The 21426-nt window shown below is 47.8% G+C and overlaps 1 protein-coding gene across 2 annotated transcripts; it reads left to right on the top strand.

Annotated features, from left to right (window-relative positions):
* Positions 1-5747: 5747 nt before the first annotated feature.
* On the top strand, positions 5748-19315 carry HBEGF (heparin binding EGF like growth factor). 2 transcript variants are annotated; one of them, XM_037801849.1, is made up of 6 exons: positions 5748-6029; positions 6225-6398; positions 9181-9358; positions 14225-14380; positions 15236-15326; positions 19123-19315. In XM_037801849.1, exons 1-5 carry the CDS (start codon positions 5984-5986, stop codon positions 15306-15308), a joined length of 627 nt encoding a protein of 208 aa, XP_037657777.1. In that variant the 5' UTR covers positions 5748-5983; the 3' UTR covers positions 15309-15326; positions 19123-19315. The 2 variants fall into 2 exon arrangements, with proteins under 2 accessions (XP_037657777.1, XP_037657776.1); XM_037801848.1 differs by lacking the exon at positions 19123-19315 and adding an exon at positions 15659-18991.
* The last annotated feature ends 2111 nt before the right edge of the window (positions 19316-21426 follow it).

Raw genomic sequence — 21426 nt, 5'->3', positions numbered from 1 at the left:
AACAATCAGACATCAGAGCCTGTCCATCCCTGGGTGTTCATAAAGCATTATCTGACACTATCTTCAGGCACCCCCAGCATAGACGCTAAATTCAAATCCAGCTATAACCCCCAAAACTGTCTGATCTGCTGGCTTAGATGAGTATGGGGAGTGGGTGGGTGAGAGAAGCCAGGCTGGGGCAGGGAGCAATGATCCCTCACCCTAAGCTTCCAAGTTGGGTAGCTCTGGGTTCATGGCCATCTGATGCTGGAAGAACCCTCAGTGGAGTCCCCGCCCCCCCTCCTCCCCAGCTCAAGCCTTCTTCCCTCTCACCTGCCCAGCACAGCTCTGCTCTGCTTATGGGTCAGCAGTGAACTCACTTCTGGTCAGAGTGGAAGGAGAAGACAGCTGAATCCCAGTCTCCCAAAGGGCACGTGCTTCTCTTTGAGTTCTGATCCAGGGTTGCTTTCTTGGATGGTGGTTTCCAAAACTCTGGGTGGCCTGGTAGATCCACCATCTCATAGCTAAGCAGGGCCATCTCTCCATAGGGAGAGACCACATCAACTCTGAGGATATCTGGCCCATGATAAAAGTAGCACCTTGTTTAAATTCCCATTAAAAAGAAAAGAAAGCATTTGTTCATAACAGTTGTTTGCCAGGCATCAGCATCATATTCTGCTTTATATTCACAACCTGATTTAATCAACCTAATAGCCTTAAAAGTTAAATAATAGTATTTACAGATGAGCAAACTGCAAGTCAGAGAAGTTGAATAAAATGTCCAAAGTTAGAAAGCTAAAAAAAAAAATAGCAGAATTAAAATTTGAACCTACAGCTGACTCCAGAGAGTGTATCCATTTCACTAGCTGCCCCACTGACTGCTTAATCCTCCTTAACCCTACTGAGGCAGAGAATATTATCATCAACCCCCTGGACAGATGGAATCACTGAGCCTCAGCAAAGCTGACGCTGTTGCTATTCCTATTAGTAGAGAGAGGGCAGCTGTCCTCTCATCCGTTTGCTTGGGATAGTGTTGAGCTTAAGAGCACAGGCCGGGTAAAAGGGATTCAAATCAAAGATGAGACATTCAGTAGCTGGGTGACCTTGAGCTGTTACTTAACCTCTTTTAGCTGTAAAGTGGGCATGATAACAGTGTCTAGTCTTAGGGCTGTTGTGAAGATCCAGCAAGATAATGCATGTGAAATGTTGAGCACATGGGAACTGTCATTACTTCTACTTCCTCTGCCTCTGCCTCAGAGGTTCAAATTTTGTTCAGATGCTTGACATGTGATCTTCGTTCATTGTGTAGCCCAGTGGTTCCCAAACCTTGCTTATGTCCAAATTACCTGCCTAAAGTATAAACGCTTGGGAGGATGGGGGTAGGGTCTAGACCTTTTCATCTTTAACCAATTCCCAGCTAATTCTGATGTACAGGCAGGTTTAGGAGAACCAATCTAGTATAGATGTCTCAGCCACAGTGGGGAAGGGCAGGTTGGTTCCTGTCCAAGTCCCCTCCTCCCCTTTTTTTTGTGATTGCCAGCACCCCTCTCCACTCCAGCTCCTCCCCACTGGCTCATAAGTGCCCTCCACAAATCAAATATTCTACCCTCTGGCCTAGCAGTGAGTCAGCTCTCAGAATCCAATGCAGCCTGCCTTGCCAGGGCCTGGGAACACAACACAGGGCTGGGAAGCAGGATGCCAGGGTTTCTGCTCTGGATTTGCCCCCTACTGACTCACTGGTGGCCCAGGGCCAGTTGGCCTGCAAGCCTCAGTTGCTCATGGTCAATAGACAGTCAAGGAAAGCAGATTTGCCCATTTGACCTCTGTGTCCCTGGCACTTGACACCCTGAAAGCAGGTGAAGGACATAGAAGAATCCTGCATAGCTGTGATTTCCCATGAACATTTCATTTGATGTTTACAATTATGGGTAATAAAATCCAGCACCTTTACCTCAGCTTATAGCATCCTCTATTATATGTCCTTAGCCTTTGCTTCAATGTCATCTCAAATCCCTCCTTCCTTCCTAGACTTCTTGCTGTTCCTTGAATGTTCCAAGCTTGTCTCCACCTCAGAATCTTTCCATTATTTGCACAACTTCAAAAGTTTCTGCCATGGACCATCATAAGGCTGGCTCATTCCTTCCATTCAGGCCGCAGCTTATATGTCACCAGCTCAGAGAGACCCTTGCTAATCAATCACTCAATCTTAAGTGTCATCTGATGCACTGGGATATATCATCCTATAGTACATCATTGTATTTTTTTTTATTAAATTCAGTTTTATTGAAATACATTCACACACCATACAATCATCCATGGTATACAATCCACTGTCCACAGTATGATAACATAGTTATGCGTTCATCACCACAATCTATCTCTGAACATTTTCCCTACATCAGAAAGAACCAGAACAAGAATAAAAAATAAAAGTGAAAAAAGAACACCCAAATCATCCCCCCATCCCACCCCATTTGTCCTTTAGTTTTTATCCCCATTCCTCCACTCATCCATACACTAGATAAAGGGGGTGTGATCCACAAGGTCTTCACAATCACACTGTCACCCCTTGTAATCTACATTATTATATAATTGTCTTCAGGAGTCCAGACTGCTGGGTTGGAGTTTGGTAGTTTCAGGTATTTACTTCTGGCTATTCCAATACATTAAAGCCTAAGAGGTGTTATCTATATAGTGCATAAGAATGTCCACCAGAGTGACCTCTTGACTCCAATTGAAATCTCTCAGCCACTGAAACTATTTCGTCTCATTTTGCATCCCCCTTTTGGTCAAGAAGATACTCTCAGTCCCACGATGCCGGGTCCACATTCATCCCCGGGAGTCATACTCTGCATTGCCAGGGAGATTTACACCCCTGGGAGTCGGGTCCCACGTAGGGGGGAGGGCAGCGAGTTCACCTGTCAAGATGGCTCAATTAGAGAGAGAGGGCCACATCTGAGCAACAAAGAGGTACTCAGGGGGAGACTCTTAGGCACCATTACATGCAAGTTTAGACTCTCCTTTGTGGTAATGAGCTTCATAAGGGCAAGTCCCATGCTCGAGGGCTCAGCACATCAAACCGCCAGTCCCAATGTTTGTGACAACATCAACACCAGTCCAGGTGAGGATGTCCAACACATCCGCACCTTCCCCCAGATCCTTGGGGCTGGGGAGGGGGAGGCTGTAAATATATTTTTTATTATCTGCCCAAGTTACTCTAGGATGTGTCACTATTTCACTCCAGCCTATACTAACCTACCGTATCTCACTTCCTATTCAAAGTTCCATGCAATTGTGGTGTTTGAACAAATCGACTGTAGAATTGTACCGTTTAGAAAATTTAGATCCTGTACCAAATAGATATCTATTCCCTTGGTCTCATATGGAAGTTGAAGTTTTAAAACACAATCAGTTTCAACCTTTACCCTTTGGCCAGGCTTCCCTGGTCTTAACCAGACCTGCTTCATTCATATCACTACATCATTGTATTTTAATTTTCATCTTAGTACTTATCACTACAGAAATATATTCACTTGTTTACTTACTTAATATGTTGTCTGTCTCCCCTACTATAGAATGTAAGCAGGACTTTGTCCATCTTGTTTATTGCTGTATCCCTAAGTGCCTGAAATGCCTTCAGCGAAAGTGAAATAAATGAGTTAATGTGGTTGACCCAGTATGAATTGTGATTCCTTTTTTTGGTTAGAGAGCACCCAAAGTTCTGAGAGGGGAAATGACTGCCTCAAATCTCCAATCCAGGCCTTTTGTCTCCTTTTTCCAGGTCCCTTTCCATAAAACCTAGCTGACACACAAACCTAGCTGGGGTGAGGCTCCAGGTGTGATGAAAGGTTGGTGTTGCCTCAAGAACAACGAAGGCTAAGGCTGATGAGGGGGTGAGAAGGCGGAAGGACAGAGCATGCGAAGGGAGAGACAGGCTGGGACAGGAGAGCAGGGTGTGAACCTGGTGGGGAGAGGGAGGTGATTTGGCTGTGTGTCAGGAAATGTTTCCCTCCACCCTTCCCTGGGGAGAGACCCAACTCCAAGGTGGCTTCATTTTGGGGAAGCAGGTAGGTAGTCAGGCAGCTGCTGAGGGAGGACATAGGAGTGGCCTGGGCGGTAACCACTGCTGAGGCCCTAGACCTGATACTGATCATCCAAAGGAATAATCCTACAGTGGCGCTTGGCCAAATAGGTGGCAGGTGAGCTTCCGCCTGAAACCAGCTCAACTGCAACTTGGAGCCTCAGACACGCCCTAGTGGCAGACAAGCGTTTTGGGGAAGGAAGAGAAAAGGGGTTTCAGCCTAGGCTTGGGACCTCCAAGGGAACAGAGTGGTCAAGGTAGAATATTTACTGATAATAAAAATAATGATGATGATGATGGCACATTTAATGAGCGATTATAACATGCCTAGCACTGTACTAACTGCTTTGTATGTGTTCCTTCATTCAGTCCTCAAAATGTTCTGCAAAGTAGGCATTATTATTATTATTTCCATATGAGAGATGTAGACACTGAGACTCAGTGAGATTATGTATCTTGTCCAAGGCCACACAGTAGCAAAGTAGCAAAGTCAGAATTCAAACTCAGGTCTCCAACGATTCCAGAGCACCATGGAAACCTAGGCCTGTGGAGGATTCCTGGGCAAGTTAAGAGGGCAAAGCCAGACTGACCCATACAAAAGTGGGGGTGGAGTAGGGCAGTGGGAGAGATGGTGGAGAAATAGTATGCCTGTTTTTATTCCTACACAGGGCTGAATCAGGCAAGCCGCTCTTTCTGGCACAATTAGAGGACTCTGAATGCCAACTCAGCCCTGTGTCAAAGATTTCCCTCCCCAGCACTCCCTCAGGGCTGAAATACCCACTGAGAGAGTCATTTCTTTGGGGCAGGACATTTGACTCTAGAAGACCCCTGTGAAAATACATGGAGTGGAAGAGAAATACATTCATCTGCTGGCACCTGTTGAACATGTGAGCCAGCTGGGTCCTATGGGAGGGGACTCAATTTTTATGTTGGTAAAGAAGGTGATGTTCAAGAACAAGGAAAAGTCTGAGGGTTCCTGTGTTTCTCTAATCCCAGAAACCTGGGGATTATAATCCATAGTTTGAAAATCCTAATGGAGACTATGTCCCCTGGTGGAATGTGAGGGGAAGCCACGCCAGCATCTGGAAGAATAGGAACTTCCTTGGCTTTTCCTGGAATGATACCAAGCGCCTGCAACTGCAACTCCGTGGCCATCTCTAGCTCATCAGACCTTCTGGTATTCATATGTCTAATTTTTAACTGATAAATGAATTATTATTTACTACTTGCTATGTTGGTAGGCAAAAAAAAAGTGGACTTCTGAAACTCAGAGGGTGACATGAGTGGAAGCCCCTAGTTCGAAGGCGACAGCCCAAGGGATCAGCCCAGGAAGAGGGGAAGAAACGAGGGGGAAGGGTCTAAGGGCAGAGTCTCAGCTCAGCAGTCACACAAGGCTGCAGCGCGACTAGCATTCGGAGAAAGATGGGAACTTGGTCCCCGCCACCCGCCTGTCAGGCACCGGCCTCCCTGGCCTGGCCCCCCCAAAGTTCAGACGCCCCCCACCCCCCCATTCCGCTCTCCCCGCCGCGCCCGCTGGGAAGGGGGATAAGCAGCCGGCGCCTGGAGCTGGGCGAGCTTCCCAGCGCGGGAGCGAGGAGGGGGCGGCGCTGGGCGGGGCGGAGCTTCGGCCCCTCCGGGAGCCTTATTTCCCGGCCGCGCGCCTTGGAGCGCTCAGTCAGCCGGGGGAGCTGCGCGCGGCACGCAGCTGTTCACCTTGATCTCCGGCGGAAGGAGACTACGAGCACAGACGCACAGAGGCCGCGAGCTCCGCGAAGGTCCGAGCCAGGCTTGCACCCAGAGGCGGGCAGCAGAGGGTGCCCGACGGAATCTCCTGCGCTCCGCCTGCCGGGCTCCGGTGTCAGCGCCTGTGGCCGCCTCCTCCAAAGTGACTGCTGCCTCGCCGTCTCCGCCGGGCCCGGGACCATGAAGCTGCTGCCGTCGGTAGTGCTGAAGCTCTTTCTGGCTGCAGGTGAGAGGGCTGCCAACGCCCCCGGATGTCGGGGGATGGGGAGGCTGGTTTGGGCACCGGTGAAAATCGCTGCAGCGCCCCCGGCACGGGCCACTTGGTGGGGCCCGTGCGCCCCGGCGGGCGGGCGCCGGCACTGGTTCGTGGTGGCTGGGCTCCGGGCGGGGGTTCTGATACGGCCTTGCTTGTCGCCCGCAGTGCTCTCGGCGTTGGTGACCGGTGAGAGCCTGGAGCGGCTTCGGAGAGGGCTAGCGGCCGGAATCAGCAACCCGGACCTTCCCACTGGATCCACGGACCAGCTGCTGCCCTCGGGAGGCGGCCGGGGCCGAGAAGTCCTGGACTTGGAAGAGGCGAACCTGGACCTTTTCAGAGGTGGGTGTGGGGGCCGCCAATCTTTGGACCCTGGCGGCAGTTAAAAAATAAGCGGATCTAGGATCTGTTTGGTATTTGGGCACCCGGGCGGATTGGGGGCTATTTATGGAGGTCCTCGAGGAAGAGCTGACCGGCTTGACAGGGGCACTGGGGGAACCTGGAATGTGGGTCCTGCTGCTTTCTTTCCCTTGGGTCTTGCCTGATGGGTTGCTGCCCTTCTGGATACTTAGGGGGAAATCGAGACAGGCCAGGTGTCTAGGGTGGGTACATTCCTCTGAGGTAAGCTGGGTGGTAGGAACAAGGAATGGTTGAGATGCTTTCCCCAGAGTTCCTATGTAAAAAGGGGGAAGTCCTAATTCCCACATCAAATGTCTAGTATTTGAGAGATTACAGATGTGGAGGTGCTGGGCACAGAGTGCAGTGTGTCTCCTGTTAGGTAGGTGGGTACCCGCCAGGAGTAGAGGGGAGTGAGGAACTCTTGGCCTCTCTAGGTGAGGCCAGCACTTATGAAGGGTAAGCACTGGGTCCCCAGAGATCCATATAGAAATACTTGCTGGGTGTTTCTGAATCCCACCCAAAGCCTGGAGACTTCCTGACCACCTTGAGTCCCCTGAGACTCCAAGCAGGGAAAGGCCAGGTGGGATCCTCCAACTGGCATATGTGGATGTGGCTGGGTAAAGGCAGAGGGCAGAGTCCAGAGCCTCGGGCATTGCCTTCTTCCTTGCGTCCAACCAGCTGCAGTGATTCTCCAGGGTGGAGTAGGGAATGAGCCCGGGAGTCCCTGAATGACTTTATTTGGTTGAAAAGGTACCCACCTGTTCTAGCCCTGCCTGCTCCTCAGCTGCCCTTCTCTCTCCTTACCCAGAGCTTCCCTTGGGTGCTCTCTCAGCTTCCAGTATAAATCAAGGATCTGCTCTGAAGCTGAGACTGAGATCCCAGCCCCCCACCCTCTCACTGTGCCCCTCTGGGGTCACCCTTGGTCTGAACAGCCTGGATTCTCCTGGTCCTCCCCTAGACTGGGCAGGGCTGGGCTGTGACTCACCCCTCACCCATGCGGCTGCTCCTCATACCTCTGCAGACCTGACTCACTGCTCCCTCTCCCTGGCAGGAACCTGGCTATCACCCTTCCACTTTCTCCCTCTCTTCTCTGTTGGCCTGGCTCTTCTGCCTTGCTTTCCCCATAGTTCTGGTCTTGTGAGTTCCTCTGAGCACCTACATCATCTTCAGAGCTCTGGAGGGGCCTGGGACTGGACCAGAGGAAACTGGGGATTGTGGGGCTTCTGTCACCTGCCTCTCTTCCCTGTTCTTGGCTTTGCTGGGCAAAGACTGTTTTTCAGGTCTAGGGTTCCTATCACCTAAAATAAATATTACTATTTATGAAGGGCCTATTGTGTTCTGGGAAGTTGACATGTTATCCTGGTTTATTTAATCCTTGTAGCAACCCTCTGAGATAGCTACTCTTTTAATTCACAATATATGATGATCTCCAAGCTTGAGAGACTAAGTAGCTTGCACTAAGTTTCCTGGCTGAAATTGGAGCACATGTCTGCTGACTTCAGAACCCATTCATTGTCATTTTCTTTCATTGTTTCATTCCTAGCTCAACATTCCAGGTACTCTAGACTTGGAGGAGAAAGATTGTAGAGGTGTTTGCAGCTTGTAGAGACTACAATTCTAATCAAACACTGGGCATAATTTGGGGCAAGTCACTGCCTTTTCAGACCTTGAATTTTTTCATCTGAAAATGGGAGGTCAAGATATTCTTTAAGGTCACTTCCAGCTTGAGGGTTCTAGGTCTTCAGTCTAATATATCATGTTTACCCTTTTGCCTGACACATGGCTACAGCCATGGACAGTAGGCACCTTTTTCCTGCTGGGGGTGCAGGAGTGTGGGGGTACTGGCCCATAGCCCATGGTCAATCCCAGCTGGATTTCTGGGTGAGGTTGTTTTTCCCTCTGTCTCTCTGAAGGCTGGAAGGAATGACGGAGTTATTGTTGTTCTGGACAGTTCCTTACTTTCCATCTCTTCTACCCCTTGTACACACTGTAACCCCATCCTAGAGAGCTATAAACAGGACACCTGGGGATAAATGTAAATGGAACTTTGAGAGAAGTGGGTGAGCTACAGTCGGCACAAAGTTGGGTAAATATTTTGCTTAAAGTCAACAAAGCAAGGCCCTGACCAGGGATGGCCTACTTGCTGCTCCCAAGCCTGACTCTGCCCTGGACTCATGGTACCCTGCTGCTAATGGGTGCCCCAGCAGGGTCTGCATGAAGACATGGGCTGCTTATTTTAGAAACCCCCTCAAACCTCTAAGTACCTTCTTGAGAAGCAATTTTTGTCTCTGACACTGTCTTCCTACAAGTGGGTCACTGAGTGCAGCATCAGGAAATGAGTCTGATTTAAGGCCAAAATAGAACAAAGTGGGGGTGGGAAATAGGGGGTGTGGTGGAAGGAGTGGGGTGGGGGAGGTTGGTAGAATTGCCTAATTGGTTGCAGTTGCTGTACAGAAGCTGACATTCTTGGAATGAGGCTCTTAAACTGAATTTGTGAAAAGCCTTCCTTGGAACCCACCTTAACTTCTCCTCCTCCTAAGGTTCCCGGTTTCTGGTCACTCTTCTCAGTCTTCCTTCAGCCCTTGGAAGGCACTAAGCAAAGGAACCATCCCAGGCCTCTGACTTCAGGTGGAATCAAAGGGTACACACTCCTTCAAAGGCTATGCTGTTCTGATTCTTTTCCCCATGAGAGTCAAAGACTTAACAGGTTGCCTTTCTCCTGCAGTTGCTTTCTCTTCCAAGCCACAAGCTCTGTCCACACCAAGCAAGGAGGAATATGGGAAAAGAAAGAAGAAAGGCAAGGGGTTAGGGAGGAAGAGAGACCCATGTCTTCGGAAATACAAGGACTTCTGCATCCACGGAGAATGCAAATATGTGCAGGAGCTCCGGTCTCCATCCTGCATGTAAGTGTCCCTTCCCCAGAACTGACTCTCGTCAGCAGACTCCTTGTCGGCCATGTGGTTGTTCCTTGTCACTGTTCCTTGAACTCATCATTCCACCCAATTTCTTTTCAACCTCTGGGTGGAAGTTGAGAGGGGAAGAAATATTTTTAGTCAGCGGAAGGGGCTCCCTTCATCAGATGCAATTTCCTGTGGCGTGGGTTTGTGACGCTCTAGCTTCTTTGGGAACATTTCCTTCTTGAGCAGAAATAAGCATGTGGATGGGAGAGCTGGAACCTGAAGATGGGTCCTCATTTTTGTTTCATGCCCTACTCCAGATGGGATAAGCCAGTAGGAAGCATGGCAAAGTGGACTTTCTGGGTGGAGTGGAACTCCTGAGCCTCCTTTCCGAAGTCGTGTAGTCATACGTGGGATGCATTTGGATACCCGCTATGCCAATATGTGTACAGCTGGGGATGTGTGCACATGAGAGAACAAAGAGTGTCAATTCTAAGATATGGCATGTCAGTACAGAGAATGGTCATCATGGAAGCAGATGAAGCCCCTCCTCCCTTTTTCCCCACCCCAGCAAGAGCCAGGAGTTACAGGGCATGGAAAGTAATGGCCTTTGGCCTTTGTGCAGGATTAAAGGGAAATGGAACCCAACCCAGCAGGCATCACCCTTTCCCTGGGAGGGATGTGGGCGGAGGGGCTGTGGGTTCCCCAGCTGCTCTGCTAGGCCAAGCCCAGCAAACGGCTGCATTGGCAACCCCTCAGGATGACGGCACTGCCATGCTCTCTGGCAGGCATAATGTCGCCACTGTGCCTGAGGCCAACACCCCACGTCAGGCTGCAAACATCCACTCTCTTCCGCTGGGCACAAATTCCCTGTATAGAGTCCGACTCTGAGGGCATTGTGGCCTGGGAGACTCTGGACAGGACCAGGAGACTGTTGGGTGCACGCTGCCTCCCTTCCTGTCAAGAAGGCTGACTGCCTGGTGTCTCTTCTACCTGTGATTCATATAGATCCTTTGGCTTTTTAAAATTTCCTTGTCCCTTCTGATTGCACATAGCAGAGCTGCCCTCACTTCCTATGACATCCATGGTTACTTATATGTCTTCCCCTCTAACATCCTTGTCAGGAGCTTGGTATTGGAAGGGGTTGCTTAGCTGGAGTCTACAGAGTCCCCATATTATCCCTCCCAGGGTCTTAGGGCAATTTGTAAAATGGCATTATTAGCACAGGGTGGAGGCAGTGACTATGACAGTAGTCAAAATGGATTGGGGCCAGGGATCTGTCTAGGCTGAATTAGTCAAGGGTGTTGGTGGATGGATATGGGGCGTCTACTGCTTCACTGTGTCAGCTACCAAAACTCCCAGTTGTCCTAGGGATAGTGATGTTAACCATAATAGTGCCTCCTTTTCCCCAGAGCTTCACAGTTAACATTTAATATTAATTGGGCACAATAGGTCTGGATTGAGCATCTGCTTGGTGCCAGACACTGTTCTACACGATGGGGAGATACAGTCTCTTGGGATTCTCAAATCCCTGAACTAGGTGGGCAGGGCTTGTTCTTTCCACTTGAAAGACTGGAGCCAGGAAGGAGGAAGTGATTTGCCTGAGATCAGCAGCTAAATAAGTGGAGGAAAACAGGGTAGGGACTCAGGTGCCTGACTCCCAGTCCAGCATGCTTTTCATTGTCCCAGGCTGCACTGTTGGTCTGTGCCCTCCCTGTCCTTGTAGAGTTTGAGTAGGATTTTATAGAGGGCAGTTGTGGTTGTAGAGGTATCATAAGCCTTTTACTAGCCTAAGAGCATTTCAATCTGATTTGAAGACTTTTTGTCTACTTCCCTCTTCTCTGACTAGGTGGAATTTTCAAGGAACTGGATTCTTTGTCTGGTCTGGCTGCCTCCTGCCCTTGGTTCTCAGGGCAGAAGACAGCCAGAAGACACAGAGCTCCTGGTCTGGAGGAATATTTCATCTGGGTACCAACATCTGAGGCCCTTTGTGGCTCCTCCCTGCCTCCAGACCCAGGAACCATCAGCCAGGGTGTGTCTGGGCTGGTGTAGTGAGCTTGAGCCTGGCAGCTTCCAAAACCAGCCCTTCACAGCCACCATTGACAGGAAAACTCTTCTGTGTCACCAGCCAGAAGCTGCCATCAGGGAGTAGTTGAAATTGGCAGCACAGTTTCCTGCGGCTGGAGGAAGCCTGGGGTCTGTTGGATTGAGGAGGTCTCAGAGCTGGCCTAGTGGCTCCAAATGGTTTCATGCCCAGATAGAGCACCTTAGGGCAGAGAAGGAATGGCAAGCCACCATCTCTTTGACTCTGTCTGTCTTCGGCACCCCATTCCTCAGGATATGTGTGGGCAGTACCCTCTGGAATCTGATTATGTAATAACTCACATATATATGGGACTTGGAATTTTATTAAGTGCTTTCACCCATATTATCTCAGTTGATCCTCACAATGCTCCAGGAGGGTAGGCATTTATTCTCCCTGTTTTATACATAGGGAAACCAAAGCTTGGAAAGGTGAAGTGACTTGGCTAAGATCACCCGGCTAGAAATAGCAGCAGAACCAGTCTGGAACTCAAATATTCTGAGTCCCTCCATCAAATGGTGCCCCGTCCACTTCCTGAGGTAGGGACAAGAAAAACTCAGTTCGAATGATGTCTGTGGACACTAGAGGTTTCTTGCTTCTGTTGTAATGCAAGTTCTGAACTTGGCCCTAGACATGGGTAGGAGGAATGTGTGTCCCAGTTTGATGGGCAGCTGGCCCTGGGCAAGACACATGATCTTGCCCCCACCCCGGGATGCTTGGAATGTGCTCATCCCCCCACCCCCCCTTCCCTGGGGAAGTCAGGAGTTGCCTGCAAAGGGAGAGGAAGGTGGGTAATATTAGGATGTTTGCATTGTTATCCTTTTGACTCAGGGTGGGGGTGGGGGGTTATGTAACTGAATTGTGGGGCTCTGAGGCCAAGCTTTATTTCTATCATCTGAGTAACTACCTGTGGGGTTTGAATGATGGGCTGTAAGTGAAAAACAGACTCAGCTTTCCCCCACAGCAGAGCACAGTGTCTGAAGTCATCCAGTCTCCCAAGTGGAATCCTGGCTCTACCACTTACAAGCTGTGTAATCTCGGACAAGTTATTTAACAGAAGTTAAGCCACAGGCTCCTCATCTTTAAAATGGGGATAGTAATTCTACTTCAAAGAGAATCTTTTAAGGTTATATGAAATGATTCTTGTAAATCAGCACAGAGTACTCACTATCTATTATTATTATTCATAGTATTAATGATAATAATAATCAGTTAGAGAGCAGGGTCAGATGATCCCAGGAACCCATCAGATGTGTGTTTCTTTCCTTGGGGTAACCTGCACTGTTCAATGTGCAAAGAATCATGAATTTGAAGTCTTCCAAGACTTGTTTCTAGGCCCTGCTGCTTTCTTGTGAAACTTTTGGAAAATCACTTAATCTCTCCAACTCTTAATCCTAGCCTTTCAATCTATAAAATGGAGCTGTACCTGGCTAGCAGGGTGTTATGAGGCTCAATTGAGCTAGTAGATAAGGATTGTGTCTTATAAACCATTAACTGCTGTGCACAAGTGATTCTCCAGGGAGCTGGGGCTGGGTGGTGGGAGGGGCTGGGCAGGAAGGCAGGGGCAGGGATGCAGAGCTCCCCAGCCATGCCTGAGGCAGTGCCAGGATGCCTGGCCCCTCTGCTGGGTCTGCAGTGATCTGCTCCTTGGAGCTTCTCTGGTGTCCTTGCTCTGAGGTACCAGGTGTACAACCTTTTTTCTGGAGAAGGCTTAACTCTGGGTAGAGGGCTATCAGGTTCTCAATCCTTTCCTCACCAGCCAGTGGGCCTAAAGTCCTGAGGCAGTCCCGGCTGGGGGATTGGCAGTTGTGGGGTGTGGGTGGGCTGCACACTGAGCTCAGAGTCAGACGATCCTCATCCAGCCTCAGCTGTGCTAGGTGGCCTTGGGAAAACAACTCTTCCCTTTCTGTAAAAGGGGGCTCCTATGCACACCAAAAAGATCTTCGAAGGGATCAGATAAAGGAAGGGATGTGAATGTGTTTGTTGTGTTGTAAGCACTTCCTCTGTTTTGCATGAGAAGAGGCAGTTGCCCTGTGATTTTTTTCTTGAGTGAGAATAGCCAAAAGTTGTTTCTGACATTCTTACATGCTCTGGCAGGGCAGCTGATCAGGAAGATGTTATCTTGGTTTATTTGCTTTGTCCTATGGTGAAGGAGGCCTGATACCCCAGTTCAAAGGCCAAAGGCCCAAGTTAAGCTCCTCAGTTAGGCCCTGCACCCAGGGGGAGCTAGGAGTTAAATGAAAGGAAAACGACTCCTGGCAAAGGAGCAGGGCCTATTAATAGGGTGGGCAGTGGCGAGAGGGACCGGACGCTGGAAGCATTAATGGGGAAGGCTGGGTTTATTTCTGAGTCAGAATGTTGCAAGGCCTCCCTCTAGGGAGCAATACCGAATCCCCCCCCCTCAACCCAGAAACTCTTGTGCCCAAGTCATCTTAAGTGACTTAAACAGAATGTCTTAGCACACATGCAGTAGATCAGCCACAGGTGGAACAAATCTAACCAAGACCTTGTCTGGAGCAGGACTGGAGCAGGACTCTCGGGCCAGAGAACCAGAGGAAATGGTTCAAGGGGAGGGTGCAGAGTGAGGGAGGAAGGCCACTGGGCATTCAGAGGGGCTTTTAAAGGATCTTCTACTAAAGGAGAAGGATAGAGAAAGGGCCAATGTCATGGCCAGGGATTCATAGGCTGTGGATGTGAGGAATGGGGTTTGGCTTACATAGGTAGGCTTTTGTCAAGAGAGAGAGGCCAAACCACTAACCCTATTTCCTTCTTGTTCTGTCTTGAACCAGCTGCCACCCAGGTTACCACGGAGAGAGGTGCCACGGGCTGAGCCTCCCAGTGGAAAATCGCTTGTACACCTATGACCACACAACCATCCTGGTCGTGGTGGCCGTGGTGCTGTTCTCTCTCTGTCTGCTCGTCATTGTGGGCCTTCTCATGTTTTGGTGAGTGGTAGGGGCCCCTGCAGGCTTTTTTCTGCTGTGAAGTTGGGCATGACTCCCACTCCTCCTCCTCCTGGGTCTTCTGCCTGGTGATCACACGGGCCCCCCCATCTCCCCAAATCCTGGGCTAGGAGGCTGACTGACATTCCTGCATGCAGGTTTTCCAAGAACCTGGTTTCTCTGACAAGACATGAATCCAGCATCTAGAGCCCAGGGCGAACTCACTAGGCCATAATAGGTTCTGCTCCTCATGGGAGTTCTTTTCCTGCCCTGTGTCCCAGCAACCCACTAATGGAGCCGCCTCTTCACACATTTCCTTCCCCTGGCTCTGTTCTTTGGTGGCATAAGCCTGTGGTTTGGTATTCAAGGCTTGAGTGATGCTATCAGTATATCCTTCCAATGCTGAGGCATCTGATCTTCAGGCCACACTTCTAATCCAGATTACATTCTGGGTTGGAGGAGACCTACCAAGTCGTCTATGCCTGTTTTCAAACACTATAACTCCCCTGCTCTGAGACCTGGAGCAAGTTACAGTCCTCATCAGAGAGATAAGGTAATATCTCAGTGATTGTAATCTCTGTCCACCCACCTCATAAGGATGTTGTGAGGATCGGATGAGTGAGATCAAAGCTCTTGATAAATTGTACCCTGCTGTTAGAGACAGGCATCCCTCGGGGCAGTTGGGCCTTTGACTAGAGGTCCGTTGTGCTGCTGGACCTTCCGGGATTATCCAGGTAGAGTAGGGAGCCACCATGGCAGAGGTCCTGGGAATGACCTGCTCTGGGACCTGCACTCTGTGCGTCAGTTTCTCCCCTGTTGTAGAAGGCAGGGCTTGCTCATAAAACTTGTCTTCTTCAGGTATCACAGGAGAGGAGGTTACGATGTGGAAAACGAAGAGAAAGTGAAGTTGGGCATGACTAATTCCCACTGAGAGAGACCTGTACTCAAGGTAATGGTCCATTCTTTGCCCTGTGGCACCCTCACCACCTTTCCTGGCTCTGTTTCAATGAGTACTGAATTCTTCTCTCCACCTAAGGGTTGGGGGGCAGGCTACTGTGAAGTCAGGGTCCCATGGGACAATTGTTTTCAAAGAGACTGTTGGTGCTTCATCCCCACTTAGAGTGAAAATTGCCAGACACATACCCAAGACAGATGTCTGAGAGGACATTTTCTCCCATCCTCATCCTCTGTCCTTCCCTCCCCTTCCCTGATGATCTTTCCACCTCTTAAGCCTGGACCAGGGAGATATGGGGTTTTAGATACCTTCCTCTTGTGCTTTAGGAATCGGCTGGGGACTGTTACCTCTGAGAAGACACAAGTTTATCTCAGACTCTGCGGAGGGAAAGGACTTCACAACTAGCCACGAAGACTCCCTCTTCCCTAGTTGCTGTCTAGATTGGGCCTCCCATAATTGCTTTGCCAAAATACCAGAGCCTTCAAGTGCCAAACAATATGTCCAGTGAGATCTGGGTCAGAAGAAAGCAGAATCAAGGGACCTTCATGCCCTCTGATTCCCCGCCTCCAAACCCCACTCACCCCCATAAGTTTGTTTAAACACTTATCTTATGGATTAAAATGCCAGTTAAATTCCACATGCTCCAGGATCTTCGACTAAAAACAAAAGAAGAAGAAGGCAAGATGTGTAGACTAGAAGAAAGTAACAAAGATTTTCGAGAAGCCATGTACTCAAGTAGTTGCCAAGGGATCTGCCATTGGGACTCTCCAGTGCTGGATTTGATGAGCTAACTGTGAAATACCACTAAGCCCAAGAACTTTGAGTTTTGGGACTTCAACCCAGATGGAAAAATAATTTAACAGCTATTTTTTTTTGTTTGTTTGTAAAATGCATCTTAAATTATATATTTATTTTATTCTATGTATGTTAATTTATTTAGTTTTTAACAATCTAACGATATTTCAAGTGCCTAGACTGTTACTTTGGCAATTTTCTAGCCCTCAACCCGGATTCCCCCCACCATCTGGCTCAGCGCCACACTCCTCTGCCGCAAATCTGCAATGGCTCTGTGACCCTTCTGTAGTAATTTATTGTCTATCCACATTTCTGAAGACCTTTCATGATCAGAGTGCCACAGGAGGGAGTTCTGTAAGGTCAGGATGTAGGAGTTAACTTTGTCAGATCCACTCTATGAGTTGGACTGCAGTCTGGCCTAGGCAATTTTGTCTACCATTTGTGTTTTGAAAACTGAAGGTGCTGTTGTCAAGGTGTAACAGATATTGATGTTTCCCTGCATCCTCTCCCTCCCAAATCTCAGAAGAGGTTGGGTTCCCATGCCTGCAGCTTTCCTGCTCACAATCCCCTCCCCTTGACCCCCAGCCCACAGAATGAGAATTCATTCTCCCTTGTGTCAAGACATTTCTTCTGGTGCTACTCCATGCAGGGGTCCTTGCAGCAGAGGACAGTCTAGAAAAGGTGTCAGCAAAGAAAAAGGCTGGCACACAATAGGAAACATTGGAGGTGGCTGTTCTTGGTATTGATTACCTACCAATTTCTGCAGAGAGGGTTGGAGGTAGGGAAGGCTTTTGTGTAAATACAGCCACCTCACCAAAAGTACAAAGGTATGCTGTCATGGTCCCTTCTGGAAGTTTCTGGTGCCATTTCTGAACTGTTACAACCTGTATTTCCAAACCTGGTTCATATTTTTACTTTGCAATCCAAATAAAGATAAGATAAACCTTACTTTCTACCCTTCTGTTTGCCTGTTTTAACTGAGAACTGATTTAACATTGGTATTTTCTAAGCCCTCAGTATTAGGTTCTATGCCAGGCCTATTTATGTACACTAACTCAGTGTCTCCAACAACCTGTGATGGAGGTATTATTATTGTCCCACTATTTCCAGAGGAAGAAACTGAGGTTCAGAGAGGTTATGTAACTTGCCTGAGGATACACAGTTGGTAAGTGACAAAGCTGGGACTCAGACCCTGTTAGTCTGACTCCAATTATTTTGTCTAAATACTTAAACCATACTACTTCCGAGACAAAAGAGAATAGACCTTTCACATAGGAGGTGTGGCTGAAATCAGGAAAGACGTCCATTTATTTGAGGACCAGACTCTGGAATCTGGGCCTGGCCCTGTGCCTTATATGAAAGCAGGCATTGCTCCTGGTGAAAACAAGATATTCTTGAGACCCCTCTCATGCTCCACAGCCAATCCACCAGCAAATCTTGTCAGTCCTACCTTTAGAATATATCCTTATGCAACCCTTTCTCATCATGCCTCAACTAGCACAACAGTTCGCTTCATCATCATCTCCTGCCTAGACTCTTGGGATAGCATCCTGCCTCTCTTCTACCTTGCCCCTCTACAGTCTATTTCCAACATAGCAGCCAGAGTGACCATTTTAAAACATAATTCAGATCTTGTCTGCTCTCCAAGCTTTTCTTGACCACCCTATTATACAATTGCATATCCCTCCCCCACCCCACTCTTATTTTCCTTACTTTGCTTTGTTTTTCTCTATCATACTTATCATCACTGACATATTCATATTTGTTCATTCTCCATCACCTCCTACTAGAATGTTAACTCCATCCACAAGGGCAGAGGTGTGCACTTTTCAATCCCAAATTCTAAAATAATCCAATTGAGTTATAGGCACTCAATTTTCACAAGGATGAATGAATGAATGAATATAAGAAACAATACAGTCCAGTGCCAGCAAGTGGACAGGTATGCAAGCCAATGTTGTCTTTTGAAGTGCCATTGGGTTTAGAGAAGGGCCCCTGTGGGGAGGGTGAATGGGGATCACAGGATGAAAGTGGAATTTGGGGCAGGCTGTGTGGCTACGGTGTCCTGGGTGGATTGGAGGATGAGAGATCCATTGAGAGGCCATTAAACAAGTGACACTGGTCGGCCCCTTGTCATCCTCTTCCCTTGGAGAGTTGTGACATTCTGGAGTTTTTCTAGGATCTGGTATTTACTTTGAACTTCCTTTTAAAACTTGGCAGTACCCACCAAAGCTGAATATATGCAACCCTATAGCCCAGCAATTCCACTCTAGGGATATACACAAGAGAAATGAGTATATATGGTGATCAAAGACATGTACAAGAATGATCTTAGCAGCATTATTTACAACCCAAAACTGGAAACTACCCAACTATGCATCAGCAGTGGAATGAATAAATAAACTATGGTATATCTATACAATGATAAATAGCAATATGCATGAATTTCACAACATAGTGAAAGAAGCCAGACACAAAGGGTACTTTCTGTGGGATTCCATTTATTTAAAATTCAAAAACAGACCAAATCAATCTATGGTGCAAGAAATCAGGAAAGAGGTTCTTGTTGGGGTGCATAATGGCTGGAAGGGGAACCAAAGAGGACTTCCAGGGTTCTGATAATGTTATGTTCCATGATCCGGGTGCTGGCTAAATAGGTGTATTCACTTTGTGAAAATTCATTGAGCATGACTTGTGCATTTTTCTGTATGTGTTATACTTGTACAATACTTACACAATAAGAAATTTTTAAAAAACCAGACTTGTATAGGGGACAGTTTTGATGTTTGCATTACATAAAATACTGTAAAGTACTTATGTATTACTTTGATAATCAGAGAAAATAGTAAAGATGTCAGAAATAACTGAGTAGAGTGTTACTTGGAACCATCCACGGGGCTTCCTTTCCTGCTTCGAAGCTTCAAGTCTCCAACCCTCATGCTGGGCTGGGGCTTTTCTGAGAACATTTTGTTTCTTTGGCTGATGTTTCCTGCAGGCTCTGGGCTTCCTGTCTTGCAGCTGCTCTCTCCTCCTCCTTCTGCACTGATGGGAGTTCCCTGGGAGCCTCTGAACCTGCAGCCACTTCTCGAGATCAGTCAACAGAAAAAACCCTGCCCTTCTGGGGAGCCTCGTGAGAACTGAGAGGCATCTACCTCTTCTCTGTGTGCTTCCCTATCAGTCTCATTCGAGACACTTTTATAATATACATAATAATCATTATTAGGATAATAAAGACTTAACATTCATGGAATGCCCACTGTGTACGGGGCACCAGGCTACATGCTGTTTGGGCATATCTCATTTAGGTCTGTCCACAGCCTAGGAGGTAGGTGTTCTTGCTCTACCCATGTCGTAGATGAGCCAATTGAGACTCAGAGATGTTTAATGCTTTGCCTAAATTAAATGGTAAAGGCAAGATGTGAACTCGAGGAGCCCAACTCCCGAGCCTACGCTCCTCACCAAGCCACCCTCCTAAACGAGTTCTCTGCAACAGACTTCTTTTCTCTTCCTCCCATCTCCAGAAATGATGTAGTGAAGATATCATATGAAAGAGAGCAACTCCTAAGAGTTCAAGAGCTTCTTCCCATCCCCCAGTTTACAGATTCATGAAAAGAGCCCGAGATACCTCACTCGGGTACAGTGAAGGAACAGGAACTGCGGGCTTAAACAAACTTGGGTTGAGCCCGGGCTCCACTATTTATTAGGGAAATCCCCTCATGCACAATACCTAATCCCTCTGGGCCAGTCTCCTCCTCTATAAAACGGAGATGCTAAAAATATCTACCTTGAAGAGTTGCAAAATTTATATACGGTGAGTAAAGTGCAGAGCTGACAGCCAGGCATGGGCTAGGTGCACAGTGAAATGCTGGTTATCTTAATTGACCTGTCCAAGGAGCTAATGAGTGGCACATCTAGAATGGAAACCCTAGCCCCTGATTCCCAGTCCGCAATTCCTTCCTCAGAAAGAAACAATGCTTTTCAATCACTGTTTCACATTTTAGTGTCAACTTCAGTTTCAAGGGTGTTTGTTCTAAAGGGTCTTAATAAATATTTGTGGGTTTAAGAAGCCGTAACAGCAACTCTGTCCAAAAATATCACTTCCATTCGGCTGGCCTGAAATTCTTCCCTTTGTCAACAATGCCTGAAATTCAGGCTTCCTGTTTGAGAATGCAGATATTCCTGGGAATAGTTCTGTGTTAAGACTCTGGCATTCTTTGTTGTGTAATTCATTTTAGCTTCATTCATTCAGCAAGTTTTATGGAGACCCCTCTATCACCTTCCTGAGGAGATCCATGCTCTGAAGGAGAGGGCAGTTTGATGGAGTCAGGGTTGGGGGAAAAGAATGAGAAGTAATTTTGAAGCAAGGGCATTCATTATAAATTCAAAAAATTTACTGGGTACTTATTATGTGCCAAGTCAGTATTCTAGTCACTAGAGAAGAACAGTGGACAAGATTGACACATGGATTAATGATACATGTGCAAATAAAGAAGTAGGATAATTACAGAAATAAGTAACACATGCACACAACAGAATGCTATGCTAGAGTCAGAGGGGACAGAACCATTTTAGATAAGAGGCTTTACATCTCCATGGGGATGTAACATCTAAGTGAGACAGGAAGGGATCAGGCATATGAAGGGCCTGAGGCAAAAGTAAGCTCAGTTTCATGGGAGCCAGAAAGGGGCCCCTGGGGCTCCAGCAGAGTCACCAAAGGTTGAAGAAGTAGGCAAAGACCAGATCCAGTGAGGCCTCATAGGCCGCGGTGAACAATTTGGAAGCCAATGGAGTGTTTTGAGTCAGGTACTGATGTGATTTGATTTACATTTTAGAAATGTAATTCTGCTAAGCAGATACAGGGTCCTAGGGGGCGAAGGTGGAAGAAGCAAGACTAATTAGGAGATCTTTGTAGTCATCTAGACAAGAGATGTTGGTGGCTGGGATTAGGGTGACAGCAGAGGAGGTGACGAGAAATAGTCAGAGTCAGGACATATTTCAGAGGAATCACCCAAAAGACATGCTAATGGAGTGAATGTGGATGTGTGAGAAAGAGGAATCAGGATAACGTCTTGAATTTTAGCCTGAGAAACTGGTAAATGATCATTCTGTTAATTAGGATGGAGAGGAAAGGGGGGCGGAGCAGATTCACAGAAGCCATGGAAATCAAGAATTCTTCTGTGGACACGTTAAGTCCATATGGCTGAAGGCGGACACCACACAGAGGGCAATGGGGGGAAGGGGAATGCAAGGAGGAGAAAAATGAGGGAAAAGGGGTAAGCAGGAGGTATCAAAAGACAGA

Source organism: Choloepus didactylus, chromosome 13 (assembly GCF_015220235.1).
Source record: "Choloepus didactylus isolate mChoDid1 chromosome 13, mChoDid1.pri, whole genome shotgun sequence".
NCBI lineage: Eukaryota > Metazoa > Chordata > Mammalia > Pilosa > Megalonychidae > Choloepus > Choloepus didactylus.
This window is presented reverse-complemented; position numbering and strand designations above follow the sequence as displayed.